The sequence below is a fragment of the Sprattus sprattus genome (assembly GCF_963457725.1).
Source record: "Sprattus sprattus genome assembly, chromosome: 2".
Taxonomy (NCBI): Eukaryota; Metazoa; Chordata; class Actinopteri; order Clupeiformes; family Clupeidae; genus Sprattus; species Sprattus sprattus.
The window spans coordinates 51,739,946-51,754,945 of record NC_137921.1 but is presented as its reverse complement, the minus strand read 5'-3'; the positions used below and the strand labels follow the sequence as shown (position 1 = coordinate 51,754,945).

Here is a 15,000-nt window from a genome sequence, read left to right as displayed (position 1 = left end):
ATTTGATCAAGATTAAGGGGTAAGATTAAGTGGTGTATGGCCCTCGTTTTTAAGCTGATCGGAGAGCTACCTTGCTCCTCCAAGGGCTATCCCAGAGCACACAGCGAAACCAGCTCGGGAATTTTTAAAAAAAAATGGCTGCTTGAAGCGAGGAATATTTTACATTAATAAAGCTATCTACACAACTTTTTATATGTTTATAATGACTCGGTTTGATCTGAAATGTGCTACACGAACTATGCATAGTATTGTAGGTCTTAACTGAAGCTTTCAAACGGTAGTTTAGCGCGTATGCCACCACTTCATTGGATTATATGGTAGCTTGCTAGGACTAGCCTGACTCCATGCATGTGTACAGATAACTTTATTATCCACGAATTACGTTTGATATCTGTGAATGACAGCACTTGCTTTGGAGACATTGATCCGTGCTTTACATGTACCGTCCACAAAACAATTACGACAGTCTAGTTTTGTGCTCTATACAGTCGTATATACAGTACTGTGCAAAAGTTTTAGGCAGGTGTGAAAAAATGCTGTAAACTAAGAATGCTTTCAAAAAAGTGTTAACAGTTTATTTTCATCAATTCTTCATAAATTAACAAAATGCAGTGAAGGAACAGAAGAAAATTCTAAATTAAATCAATATTTGGTGTGACCACCCTTTGCCTTCAAAATAGCATCAATTCTTCCAGATACACTTGCGCAGTTTTTGAAGGAACTCGGCTGGTAAATTGTTCCAAAAATCTTGGAGAACTAACCACAGATCTTCTGTGGATGTAGGCTTCCTAAAATTCTTCTGTCTCTTCATGTAAACCCAGACCGACTCGATGATGTAGAGATCAGGGCTCTGTGGGGGTCATACCATCACTTGCAGGACTTTCTGTTCTTCTTTAAGCTGAAGATAGTTGTTAATGACATTGGCTGTATGTTTGGGGTTATGTTCCTGCTGCAGAATACATTTGGTGCCAATCATACGCCTCCCTGATGGTATTTCATGATGGATTAGTATCTGCCTGTATTTCTCAGCATTGAGGACACCATTCATCCTGACCAAATTTCCAACTCCACTTGCAGAAATGCAGCCCCAAACTGGAAAGGAACCTCCACCATGCTTCACTGTTGCTTGCAGACTCTCATTATTGTACCTCTTTCCAGCCCTTCGGCGAACAAACTGCCTTCTTCTACAGCCAAATATTTCTAATTTTGACTCATCAGTCCAGAGCACCTTCTGCCATGTTTCTGCACCCCAGTTTCTATGTTTTCGTGCTTAGTTCAGTCACTTGGCCCTGTTTCCTTGTCGGGGTAGAGCTTTTTGGCTGCGACTCTTCCATGAAGACCACTTCTGGCCCGACTTCCCTGGACAGTAAATGTCTGTACCTGGGTACCACTGGTTTCTGCCAGTTCTGAGCTGATGCCACTGCTTGAAATCTTCCGATTTCGAAGGTCAATAAGCTTGATGTGTTTTTCATCAGCTGCATTAAGTTTCCTTGGCTGACCACTGCGTCTACGATCCTCAACGTCTTCTTCAAAAGAGCTTGAACTGCACATTTTGAAACCCCTGTCTGCTTTGAAATCTTTGTCTGGGAGAGACCCTGCTGATGCAGTATAACTACGTTGTGTCTTGTTGCTGTGCTCAGTCTTACCATGTAAATGGATACAAAATAAACATTTATTGTTTACATTTTTCAAAGCATTCTTAGTTCATAGCATTTTTTCACACCTGCCTAAAACTTTTGCACAGTACTGTATATTTGCAACCATAATTGAAACTTTTTTTAAATCGCTAGTTTCATAGCTCATACAGTCACGCATGTCTACAGATAACTTATCCGCGAACTCCGTTTGATATCTGTGAATGACAGCACTTGTTTGAAGACATCGACCTGTGCTTTACATGTACCATCCTGTATTATCCAGCGACGCCAAGTGACGTACCCGAAACCAAGTGGCGTCTCATTTCATAGGGGAAAGTTTTCAGCCCTTGGCCCTTACACTTAAGTGCTAGGGTTAAGACAAAGACAAAGCAAAAGGGGCAAGGGAAAGAATCGAGATTCGGCCTCTGTGTTCTGTGTGTACAGTAGTGTGCGTAAGTGTGAGTCTCGAGGAATCAGTGTAGTTGTGTATGTCTTTTACTTTCAGTGCCTTTTGAAGCAAGGACATGTTGTCATGTGTGTGTGTGTGTGTGTGTGTGGGTGTCGGAATGTGTGTGTGTGTGTGTGTGTGTTTGTTTAGGAGCTCTTGGAGCAGGTGGAGGTTAGAGAGCTGGAGTGCTGTCGTCTGAGAAAGGAGCTGACAGATCTGAGAGGTGTGGCGTCTCTGAGGAGGATTCTTGCTCTCACAGGTGTGTGTGCAGCGTCACACTCTGACTTCTGACTTCTCTCACACTGGCATTCCGTGAGGCCATTACTGTCTGACAGGTCACTGTCACAACCTCTCTCTTTCATCATTGTTCTCTCTCAGTGTCTGACTATCTGCCCTCCCCTCTCTCTCTCTACCTTACCCTCTTTCTCCCCCTCCCTCTCTCTCTCTGTCTGTCTGTTTGTCTGTCTGTCTCTCCCTTTCTCTCTCTCTCTCTCTCTGTCTGTCTGTGTGTCTGTCTCTCCCTTTCTCTCTCTCTGTCTGTGTCTCACCCCCCCCCCCCCCTTCTCTCTGTCTGTCTGTCTCTCCCTCTGCCTCTCTTTGCTGGGGTGAATAGGGGTGAAATAGTTCAGAGCTATTTTGGTTGCTGTTAGTATAACTGATTTGGCATGTTGTTGTAGGGTTTTTGAAAGTCAAAGTCTCTCTCTTTTCTGTCTCTCTGCTTGCCTCTCTTCCACGTTCTCTCTTCTTACTCTTTCTTTCGCTCCCACCCTCTGTGCACTCCTCTCAGGCCCGGCTGCGAGCTCTTCAGCTCTTCAGGCCCCTGTTACCCCTCAGAGGAAAGGGGGAAGCACTGCAGGCCTGCTGGAGTGCAGAAAGAAGGACGAGGCCAAGCTCATCAAGAACCTCATCACAGGTGCGGCCGGGCAGGGGAGCTGGGAGGGCGGGTTGGGGGGTATGGGGGAGTCAGTGGTGATGTGAGGGCACTTCTCATCAGAGAAGAGGGAAGTTTCCACTTCCAGAACCATGGGTCTCTTCTCTCCTTCTCTCCACTACAGCTGTTGTGTCTGATTTATTAGTTCTGCTGCCTGGTTTGAGTCAGTGTGCTCAATGGCAAATAAAGATAAAGAACATAAAATACTTCACAGCAAATGAAGAAAAGTGAACATAAATATGAATGTTAATGTCAACTGTAAATGAAAATATAAACTGTAGGTAAATGTCATCTCTGCTTGTCGTCTGAGCTACCAATCCGAAGTGCATCATGGAAACATTGTAGCTGCACCTCGCTGACCTCCTCTTCTGTGTGCGTGTGTGTGTGTGTGTTGCAGACGTCCGTGTGGACAGCGCTCTGTCCCTGCCGCTGGGCCTGGCTGCGCGGGTGCTGTTTCTGTGTGTGCAGCAGGCCGACTGCAGCGGGGACCAGGCGCGGGCGCGCTCCCTCTGTGCCGCTGCCGTCGCCGGCATCAAGGCCGCACTCAAGGTCAGAGGTCAACTGACCTTAGATCAGCTCCTGGACATTTGCCACAATCTGACCGGAAGCCTTACAGAAACACTGTACCGCAAATACATTGTGTAATTGTAACATTCCAAAGACAATGCATTAGCCATTATAACAAGCAATAGACATATCTTAATCGTGACAATAGTATTACAAAACCACACATAGACAATACAATGGAGACATGGAGTGAGGTCTACTTCAAACCAGCAGATGTCAAATGTATATAGACCCAGTGTCATAAGGAGGCTATAGGGAAACTGTCCCAAAATTGTACTAGCGTACTACTGAGTATCCCCATGTTTGGGATCATTAAGAGAGAGTTGGCCCACGCAAGAGGCAGCAGTGGCCTGATGATGTAATGAGTGGGTGATGTAATCGAACATGTCCCATCTATCCGTCAATGACAGGAGGCCTTCATCTGAGTGGTCAGTGTGCTGTGACTGTGCTTGTCTGTGCTTGACTTCACCCAGATGCATTGTCACTGATGTGTTTGCTGGAGATAACAAGCGTCTCTAATAACCCAGATCCGGTGTCCACTGCTGGCACTGATAGCTATGATGACTTGCTGTTAGGCAACTCTAACAGTTCAGCTGTTTTCCTCTTAGAACAATTGATATCCTTAGTGTTTTAATGCGTTTGTGTCTCTCTGTGTGTCTTTGCATGACATTGGTGTGTGTGGGTGTGTGTGTGTGTGTGTGTGTGTGTGTGTGTGTGTGTGTGTGGGTGTATGTGTGTGTGTGTGTGTGTGTGTGTTTGTGTGTGTGTGTGTGTGTGTGTGTGTGTGTGTGTGTAAGGTGGTGCATATGTTTTATGTGTTGGTTATTCTCTCTTCCCTCATCCTTACAGAAGCATTGTAATGATCTGGATATGACAGCACTATGGCTGAAAAATACCTGCTTACTCGCAGACCTTCTTATACAGCATTCATCAAAGCAGGTGAGTGAGAGAGTCTTCTCTTTGTGTCGCCATGGGTGAATAGAACATACAGCCATTGTTTATTGTATTTCTGGATGTCATGGTCCCCACACCCTTAGGTAGTCTTTGTGAGGGGTGGTGGTCCAGGCCTTGGGCTCCGTAAAGCTCTTTGAGACAATGTGGATTGTTAATGGCACTAAACAAATCAACACAATGGAATTGGCTGACATGTGGCTGACATGTAATGTGTTGTGTTATTTATGTACAGTATGTATTTGTGTTATATTTATGTTACTGTAGTGGCTGAGCTCATGATGAGTTGTTTTCTGTGTTCTGTGTTCTGTGTTCTGCATTGAAATGCCAGGTTCCTGGCACCTGTGAGGACTTCCTCCCTCTGGCGTTTGATGTGAGCGAGACGAGTCGAGCGCTGAGCGACCTGCGCATCAAGGCTTACCAGCAGCTGCTGGCTATCACCGAGAGCCGGCTTCAGACCATTATCGGTCTGACAATACCTCCCTATCACTGGCTTTTCTCTCTGTCAATCACTCCCTCTCTTTTTCTCTTCTTTCTCCTCTCTCTCTCTCTCTTTCTCAACCCATCCCATCTTTCTCTCCCTGATGTGTCTCTTGTTCACACCTGTGTACCGTCTGCTGTGTTGTATAAAGGCTGCCTTTCCCATGATTCCGAGCTTTCCCTTCAGCCAGTTTCCATGACACCCCTTTGCCTTTGATCCTTCTAGTGGGAGACAATCCCGCTGATCTCATATTCTCTTTTTGCACATTTGCCCTGATTTTGGTACATTCATGACGGATGACTACCTTGTTTAAGAGTGATTTGTATTTTTGAATGGTTTGATTTGAAATTGCAATCAACTTGGTAAAAAAAGGTTTGTGACGCAATTGTACCCCTCTGTCTTGTCTCTTAGTCCCCGCCATGCTGGAGAGTGAGACCATCCCGGGGCTGTCCGGATCAGCCAGTAAGCTGGCCAGCTCCCGTAAGCGGGCCGGTTCTGACCCTCGTGCTCCGGGCTCGGAGACCCCCACGATGGTGCAGGTGCTGCGCGAGCTGGGCGCGCTGCACGCCGCCCTGACCCACCAGGAGCTGCCGCTGGCACTGCAGGAACAGGCCCTCCGCCAGCTCAGCCATCTGCTGACCGCCAGCGCCCTCAACAGCCTGCTGCTGCGCAAGGACATGTGCTGCTGGAACCGCGGCCTGCAGATCAGGTCAGACACGCGGGGCTTCGCTGGCAACATCAAACATGCGCACCTGGTTTTTACTTTATGCCTCATGTAGCTTAACTGGTACAGCAAGGTGCTGACAATACATAGGTCACGGGTTTGATATCTAGGATTCACAAAGAGTATATGGATGCAATATGGCTCTACAATGTACTGTCTTTTCATATGTTAGTCTGTTACAATAGTACTGACCTTTAGCTGATAACTCTATGAAAATGGGCTCACGAGAGTGGCATTATTAATCGATTTTATAAGGTTAAGTGTCTACCGCAATATTTAAGCTACCCTTTTCAACTGTATTCTCATTACAAATGAAATGTCTTAAAACTCCAAAGGGTTTACAGGCAGTTCTGAAATGTATTTGGGCCGAACTGGATCTCAGTGTGTGAATCATTTCTTTCTTACCAGGTACAACGTGAGCTTGCTGGAGGAGTGGCTGCGGAGTCGTGGGCTGCAGGCAGGGGGCGCTGTGGCCACACTGGAGCCACTGATCCAGGCTGCCCAGCTCTTGCAAATGAGCAAGAAGTCAGAGTCCGACGCAGCGGCACTGGTCCAGACTTGCAACGTGCTATCGACTCAACAGGTGGGCAGCTTTGGACCGAACCTGATTTTTATCTAATTTATTCCATAGTTCATTCCCGGAACGTGTATATGAAACACCCACATATCTCATGTTTCGATTTTTTTTCTCATCTCACAGATTGTCAAGATTTTAACCCTCTACAGTCCACAAAGCGATGCAGAAGAGAGGGTCACACTGAATTTCATTCGTATTGTACAGGTAAAACTATTTGTATAATTTTTTTGTGGACCCCCTAAAACGACTCTATAGTCTAAATATCAAATCTGATACACCCCTGTCCAGTTTTGTTTGTGCAGAATGTTTATACAGAATAAATAGTTTTAATCAAAATGGTCTATTTTGATCAGCACTTGCTTTCAATATTTTTAAGGTAAGTGGAGATGTTCTTTCCCTAATTAATTCCTCCGAGCCATGTACAAGTCCAGTCAATCAACACTTTGTTTTGGGAGCACGTAAAGGAGTGGTGTCCTTGGATTAGCTGTTGGCTCAAATATCACCAATAGGTCACCGGAAATCCAGACTGCATCATTAAAGGTTCTTAGTCATGACTGTGGCTTGTTTGTACTGTGCGGATATTAAAGCCTCCTGCCGTGTCTCTGTCTCCTTCAGGGTCTGCTGAGGGAGCGCTCTGACGGCCAGCCCCCGCAGCTGCTGCTGGATGTGCGTAGGGTCTTCCCTGTCACCTTCCCCCACCAGCCGCCCCCTCCCCAGCGCGCGGAGCAGCTGGCCATCCCCGAGTCCCTGAAGATCTCCTTCCTCCGCAAGGCCTGAGTTGCGTTCCGTCTGACGACTAAAAAACACCCCCCGGACACACTGATTTTAAGTGTCAGGGAAATGAGTGTGGGCACGACGCAGACACTGTCTTTTTTTAAAGAACAAACTGTGCCCTCAATGTAGGCCATACAACAAATGAAGAGGTTGGGGGTCTGGAGCGACAATTTGTATTGCCAAAGTACCACTGCAGTACATAATTTCCGTTTCCTTTGATGTTATAAGCTGTGTCCAAAATATTGGAATTTTTGTCATTACCATAGACATTTGAACAATAATCTACCATCTCCTCAACTACTACCAATCCAATCTTTAAGGAGGAACATTTCCACATACACTCAGTTTGTGAGTGTGTGATTCCACTAGTTCCACGTTCATGTCAAGTAAATGTGTCTGTAGCATAAATAAGAGTGAGGCAAGAGTTTTGTCTTTTGAAACATTGTTTATTGGAAGTAGACACAGAGATGCAGTAACCCATCTCAACTCCATCCCAGCAATCATTAAAAAAAAAAAAAATTATAAACATCTGTATAAAAACTCTCTCATGCGAGTACTCTGTACCACTACACATCCGTAATACATATTTATATATTCACAAGCCTTTGAAAAATACAAAATAATACCCAAAGATCAAAATAAATAAGAACAATATTACAAATAAACAAATACAACAATTGGAAATAACATCAAAGACACATGCTGGCACAAGAGAGACTTTTCCCCCATCATGCACTTCTTATATACAGGATTGGAGTCAAATTCTGTGTTTTTGCATGTACCAATTACATTTCTTGCACATGCAAGTCATGTCTTACCCTTCTTTTACCATGTGCTTTTAATTGTGCTTCTGTGTCCCTACTGCAGTCTGTAACAGAGTTCGCCACTCACATCATAGACAGACGACACAAGGCCTTAGTGACTAATTGTGATGAATTGTCAACAGCAACATCACACCTCACTGTTTCCTGATGCAGATTCTGGATGCTAGTCTGAAACGGCCCAGTGTAGCGGCTCACTCTCAGAGGGATCTGGCACTGACCCGGCACTGATCCAGGCCCTGATCCAGCCCTAAGCCCAGAGTCAGGGGCTATCTGTGGTGGCGTCTTTGTAAGCCTGCAAGCCTGCATCCCAATTTGTTCAAATCGGTTGAAAAGGAGTAAGATGTTACACTGTGTTTCAAGCCACGGGAATTCAAAACACCTCTCCAGTTCATGTTTGTGTCAGGTTAAAACTACCACACCTGTAACCACAAATTACCCTTCACACCTGACATGTACATTGAAAATAGAATAATGAAATTAAATAAATATAAAATGAAAATAGTAGCTACATGTATAGCTCCAAACATTTTGGCCAATTATCCAAAAAGCGGTTACAAGACAACAAAGGGTTTGTGCTGACAGTATTTCACACTGTAAACATTACAGAACTTTTTTTTTAAAATCTCTACACATATGTAAATTTCATTCAATAGATGCATAGACTTGAGATAGCTATGTTAAAATGGCCACATATATCAAGAGAAATAGCTAAATGCATGAAGTGCGTTTGGGGGACGCACCACGTGCCGAACTCCAGATCCTTGACGAATTGTTTGTGACAGCTACCTCGAAACAGAGCAACAGAGGCAGAGGCAAGAGTGGCCAGCGACCACTCCAGTGACGCCATTTTGGCTCAAGCAGAGAGAGCCACGGGGTGATGATGCAGTCGGAGACACATCAGTCCCCACGACGACAGCCTTCATTCAACCATGTCGTGGCACTAGGTCACAGAAGAAAAAAAAAAACACTCTACCATGCTTTCCAAGCTGCCACCTCATGCCTGCCACATGCCACCTGGCCCTCACTGTGCCACCAGCTAAGTACAAACGGGCACCAGGGGGGCGATGGCAGGCACGTTTCCTGAAGCGCTCATGCTGTGAGATACTCCGGGAGCGGGGATAAAGAGAGCTGTTACTACAGATTATTCAGACATGCTCTGCGCTGCTCTGCTGGACCTGTGCGAGTGACACACTGTGACCGCAGACATGCTTATTAAAACATGGGGCAAAAGCAACAACCCAGCATCAGCCTAATGGGGAGAGAGAGATGCGGCCACTCTTGGGTATTTAATGTAGAGTCGATCTGCTGTGTCTTATCCTGACCTGTGTCAGTGGCATAAAAGACAGATTTTCAGAGACAGTGAGGATGGATGCTCGAGGCGCCTTGAAGGAAAGGATTTCTGAGAAAAGCTTTAATAAAATCCATCCGTCTGAGGTCACTATGGCAACACAATAAAAAATGCATCCTTCCTGGCGTCTGCCGCTTGCCGAGATTCTGCCAGGAACTTAGAACTGTGAGCCCACAGAAAGCACACGGACTTCGGAAACCATTTTGTAAAAGCCCTCGTTAGGGGCATATTTTGGAATGTTTAGTCAAATCGCTTTTCTCAAACACGCAACCATTCAACTGAGTAAAAGACAATTCTGAAACTAGTTAAAAAAACACACACATACACACACGGAAATAGACCAAAAGTCCAAAGCATTTCTTTCTTGTCGCATTCTGCTTCATCAACCATGGTTGATTTTTTTTTCACAAACAGGCAACACTGGTGTATAGAAAAAGAGTGGAGACCTGGTCCACATAGTCATCCAGGTCTCCTTCCAGGACTATGGTGCTTTGCAGGCACCCCCCTTCTTCATGCAGGGAGTTCTGAGCGGACAAATACACACAGAGACAGACAAAGGAATGTCAGGTAGGTAGGCAGTGTGCTTTTACAGGAGGTTAAAGAAGGTTGGTCATTTGACTAAATCCACGGAGCTCACACAAGCCCAGCACTAACGTGTCTTTCTAGGTTAGTCTTACATGAGAGAGCTGTCTCTGGTAAAAAGAGAACAGCCTCTTTTTGTTACCCCTTCAATTTAAAATCCTCAAGAAAAACAGGGAGTGGAGCTTCAAAACTCATACGTGTGAAGTCGTTCTTAAGTCCTCCTCGGCTTCCCCTAGGTATTTGGTCTAAGCCGTTTTAGACTGGCAGCTATCAGCTTTACAATTTGCTGGTCCACTTGTGCTTAATCTAAGAGTTTGCATAACTAAAAAAGCTTAGGACCCAAATTTTCCTAAAGATTTGTGTGTGTCCCACATGAAAATATCTATGCACTGTCCACTATTTATCTATCTCCGATATCTATCTCCTGAGCGATTGTGTACTTCCAATGAGAACAGCTACATGCCTTGCCCAAAGACCTAATGCACACTGGCTTAAAATGTTTTCTGAAGAGTAACTCTACACCCACAAACCTTTGCTAAATCAGGGCAGAGGTCTGGTCCCGCGAGAAGACTGTGCGGTGTAAGGTTAGAGGCAAGGGTTAGAACTTCTTCATGGAAACTGGAAACTATCAAAAATAGTCAATACAAATATAGATATCACGCTAGGGCTTGGTCCAGGCTTGAGGGGACATGTGGGACAGGGACGTGTGAGGACGAGAGAGACAGATAAGGGGGGGAACGACAGACAGGAGAACAGTAATGGCACTACATGCTGCATCTTAAACCCTCCACGAATTGCACATCTTTGCTTGTAACAGCAGATTCTCTACAGTAAAATAAAAATCAAAAACCACCTGAAGAAGTACATTTGATATATTACAGATAAAAGATAAACATTATGTCTAATATGTTTTTTTTTAATGATATAATTATGCTTTGTATATACGTATATATCTCCATCTGATTTGATTAAACTCTTTTGTATTTGAAGATATGTTTCACTCTCATCCTTCAGAAAGAATGTATTTAATGAGGTTATGGGAAGTAGTAAGAATATTCCTCTATGTTCACTGAGACCCTAAAAGCTGGGACAATACAAAGGGCAGTAAATTATGGCAGTTGTCATTGTTACGGATCCATCTGCAATGTTTGCGTGGAACGTCTGGACTGTGCTTATTTTATCAGTCACAACAATAGTCCAGGTGACACAGTATAAAGAGTGGGAAGGACTTGTTCTTTATGGTTCCTGTTGGTCTGCGTGTATGTGTATCTGTAGTTGACTGTGTTTGTGTGTATGTGTGTGTTATGTGTATGGATGTGTGTGTGTGTGTGTGCATGTTCTGACAATAGTGCATCATCAGACAACCAGAGGGCAGTGTTTTTGTTTACTTTCCACAGCTCCCTGCTTCCCTCTCCTCTCCCTTAGCTACCCCGGCCCTCCTCCGCCGAGCGCTGGTCAGACTTGAGCTTGACGAACTCCTTGGCCACGTCGTCGTTATTGCGCTGGGACAGGATGCGCAGCACAGTCAGGCCCGTCTCGTCCATGTTGACGCGCTTGCCCAGTGGCAGCCAGCACGCCACGCTGCCCCGCGGCGCCACGTCTTTCACCTGGAGCACCGACATGCCTACCGTACGGTCCTCGCGTGCGAAGCAGTAGTCCTTCACGCAGAAGTGCAGCTCGTAGCACTCAGGGGCTGACTCACTGCTCAGGGCACTGCAAACACATGGGTCAGAATGAGAGTTAACACAAGAATGAGCAGAGCAGAAAAGGGAGATGGGATTATAATTTAACCATAGAGTCTGAAGATGATACAGCATAGTTTACTTTATTATACGGCTCTTCAGAATGTTCCAAAAAGTACCGTTGATTAGAATGGGCCATCCCAACGTTCTACCCTACATTATTTCCTGCTTACAGACCGCTGCGAAAAGATAATGACCGCTGTCATTGGCAACGGGTTTTGCGCTTCTAATTCACCTCTTTCATATCATTCCGCAAAAAGTCCGGTCATTTTAACGTAACAGACTCATGGTATTTTGAAGTCAGCAAGTAATGGGTTGCTACGCAACACCTGAAACTTCAAAGTTCTATTTGCTTGAAGAACTATTTATTTCTAAACGGGACTCATGAAACAGCAACTAAATCATAAAAAAAGGGTATGTTGGAGGAATGTCTTCTATCGTTTTTGGCAAGTTACCATATAATACCGTATAATAAGCGACCTCCGGACAATATATTATCCCTTACTTAATTCTCACAAGACAAATTGCAAATGACTAAATTACTTATTCCTCAATTATAATTAATTCATTTTGTTGCCATGCCAGGCATTTCCTGGAATGGACCCTCTCTTACATAAGCTATGTGAAACGCTATCAACAGAAATAACGATGAAAATGGTTTACTCACAAAGTGAAAGTTTCATTATATTTTGGAGCCCAGCTGTTGTTCTTGGACTTAGTGGCATATTTTCTCTTCTTGTCGCTGAGGTGAGGACCAATGATGTAGACTTCAACGAAGGGCCGGAAGATCCCAGAGGTCTGCCACCGCAGGTCATTCGCTGCCACAACTGAAGACAACATTGTGAACATGAATAGAGGGGGGACAGAATACAGAGAAAGAAAGATGCATCATTGCCCTTGATGATACATCATCAATGAGGTTGTAATGTTAAGTTCTGATGTCCATTAAGTACACACTTTCATCCTAAGTGGCGAAGCAGTAGGGGCATACATCATTTATCACTATGTGTGCTCCCTGGGAAATTAACCCACCATCTTGGTGTTGCTGGCACCTCGCTCCACCACTTAAGCACCATGAACACATCTGGAATCCCTTCCAGGATAATAAGGCTAATTTAACCGGCAGCAGATGCAGACTGACCTTTAACGGTGACTTTAAGCTCTCCACTGCTGGGATGGGTGAACACCTCAACGGCGATGGAGACCTCTCCCACAGCATCGTCCACTCCAGAGCCTGGCATCACAGACACAGCAGCAACACATATGAGCTCTGCTAGCGGCTAATGCAAGGGGGACATGCTAGCCCCTCTGGACACTTGGCTTCAAGCTGTCTACTCCTCTGTGCAAGACTTCAGTGTGAGTCTGCAAATGTGGTCAAAGGAGACAGTGCAGTGCTGGAAGTACGGGGGACGTCTTGAGACCAAGTGTCCTCTGAGTGGCATAAATTATCCGCTTGGAGATCAAGTACAGCTGTAGCCATGGGTTTAATGTGTGAGCAGCTATTTTCTGGGCTGCTGGAATCCAGAAAATATGTGAGTCTGATATAAAAGAAATCATAATTCCTTAATGAAAACAACCAACAAAACAGCATATCATATGAAAAGTATGCATTCATGCTCCTTAGTAGTACTGTAGAGATCAATGAAGTTGAGGTAGTACATATTAGGTCATAGACATTGCAACCGGTCCGCATGCAGTTCAGTCTAGCCTCCATACCACTGGGAAACGTTAGTGTCCCCGTTTGGGAGCTGAAGGAAGGACACTGGGACTTCAGAGGATAACATGGGAGCCACAGGAAACCAGGACAACAGGCAGGACCTCTGCGGCTGTGTCCCCATCTATCCACAAAGGTGGCAACATGCTATAACGCATCCAGCCACACCCATTCTGTTGAACCTTGTAACTGGAGCAAGCATGACAATGGAATAGGCAGTGTAGCCCAGCTCCATGGTCAGAGAGGATTCATTTCCATAACAGGCATTCTGAATGAGGGTCTACACACTGGCCCATTGCACTGTGTGCAAAAGCATTGATACTCATAATAGGGGCTGATGAGGTACTGGCAGGGGTATACTGTGAAAGAAATTTGGCCCTGGACTTTATGTTCATTATTTTCCATTCAATTCCTAGGCTTACAATCTCTTTGAGGATATAGTCTATGGGAGTTAGTACCCTACTCCTTGCTGGTAATGATATAGTCTATTTATTGCTGCTGGGTGATTTTGAAGGTATTACCCTGGGTCTATTCGAGGACATGTTTTACAGCTTGTATTGTAACATGTCATTAACATGGCTTAAACAGTAACTAATAGGCTATCAGAGGCTATGTGGTCTTTTTCCAACCACAATTTACAGCCATTTTAACTAAATGTGCAGCCTAGCCATTATTTCACCTCCATCTTCCCGCTTCAGTCTGCTCCCCGCCGACTAAGCGTCATCGACTACTAAACACTTGGGGATAGTGCTGGTCATGCCCAGACAGCATATCTATTGCTTTTTACTTTTGAAAGCGTCTGGCCCAATTTGGCCTCTCTGTTTTACATTTTGACCAACACGTTCTCATTCCCAACTTTGATTTTGACATATTCTGCTTGTGCCAGGCATTCGTCGGCCATCGCACTGCTGCATGGTACATTTGCATTAGTCAAAATGTTAGCGTGCAATAACTAACTCGGTTGTGATTGGCCAGGAGCAAGCATGCAGCACACTCTCATGCTTACCCCGAATGACAGGCAGACAGAGAAGGTCGGTAAAAAGGGATATTATTGAAGGTCCAACGGCCCACCGGATTTTACCCTGTACGCCCGATGGCCTGTACGCCCGATGGCCTGTACACCGCTAGTTACTGGATATAACGCATACGTAAGGCTGTAATTATTGGATGGCAACGTGTGTGACCCTTATGACAGGATGCCGTGTTTCAGTCTGGGCTCCATGCTGCTGGTTCTGGGTGGCACAGGAGGAGGCATGCAAACCTTCAGAAGGGCCTCTCACACACACACACACACACACACACACACACACACACCAACACACACACACACCAACACACACACACACACACACACACACACACACACACACACGCACTGGGTCTCCGTCTGTCAGCACAAACACCTAGCCTGGGAGGCTCATGACTCACATACTCACACACACACACACACACACAGCAACACAACACTTCTCTTATTTTCTCTCTCAAACACATTCACTTACACATACACAGTTACATACAAACCACACATACACACACAATCTCCCATGCACACATCCACCATAAGTAAAGTCATCCACTGATGTCTACAAGCTGTCATGGATGTAGGGTACTCATGTATAAATGGATTTATGGCGGTGCTGTTTAACTTATAGCTGGTGTCACCAGCTAGCAGCCTCCACTGCATTTTCGTGGTAGCA

At 45.1% G+C, this 15,000-nt stretch overlaps 2 protein-coding genes across 2 annotated transcripts in view; one reads left to right on the top strand and one right to left on the bottom strand.

The window, feature by feature from the left end:
• LOC308382749 (unconventional myosin-Va) overlaps window positions 1–7,093 on the top strand; it is a gene marked incomplete at both ends in the record, with an annotated part of 20,649 nt that extends 13,556 nt beyond the window's left edge. Inside the window, 9 exons of the mRNA XM_080860277.1 lie at window positions 2,236–2,344; window positions 2,873–2,998; window positions 3,414–3,565; window positions 4,433–4,522; window positions 4,881–5,001; window positions 5,427–5,724; window positions 6,148–6,322; window positions 6,440–6,520; window positions 6,932–7,093. Coding sequence (XP_080716403.1) covers window positions 2,236–2,344; window positions 2,873–2,998; window positions 3,414–3,565; window positions 4,433–4,522; window positions 4,881–5,001; window positions 5,427–5,724; window positions 6,148–6,322; window positions 6,440–6,520; window positions 6,932–7,093 — 1,314 coding nt within the window. The remainder of the gene's footprint in view (window positions 1–2,235; window positions 2,345–2,872; window positions 2,999–3,413; window positions 3,566–4,432; window positions 4,523–4,880; window positions 5,002–5,426; window positions 5,725–6,147; window positions 6,323–6,439; window positions 6,521–6,931) is intronic.
• Window positions 7,094–11,265: 4,172 nt separating this feature from the next.
• unc13a (unc-13 homolog A (C. elegans)) overlaps window positions 11,266–15,000 on the bottom strand; it is a gene marked incomplete at both ends in the record, with an annotated part of 40,645 nt that continues 36,910 nt past the window's right edge. The window contains 3 exons of the mRNA XM_080833121.1: window positions 11,266–11,557; window positions 12,254–12,413; window positions 12,728–12,820. Of these exons, the coding sequence (XP_080689247.1) occupies window positions 11,266–11,557; window positions 12,254–12,413; window positions 12,728–12,820 (545 nt within the window). The remainder of the gene's footprint in view (window positions 11,558–12,253; window positions 12,414–12,727; window positions 12,821–15,000) is intronic.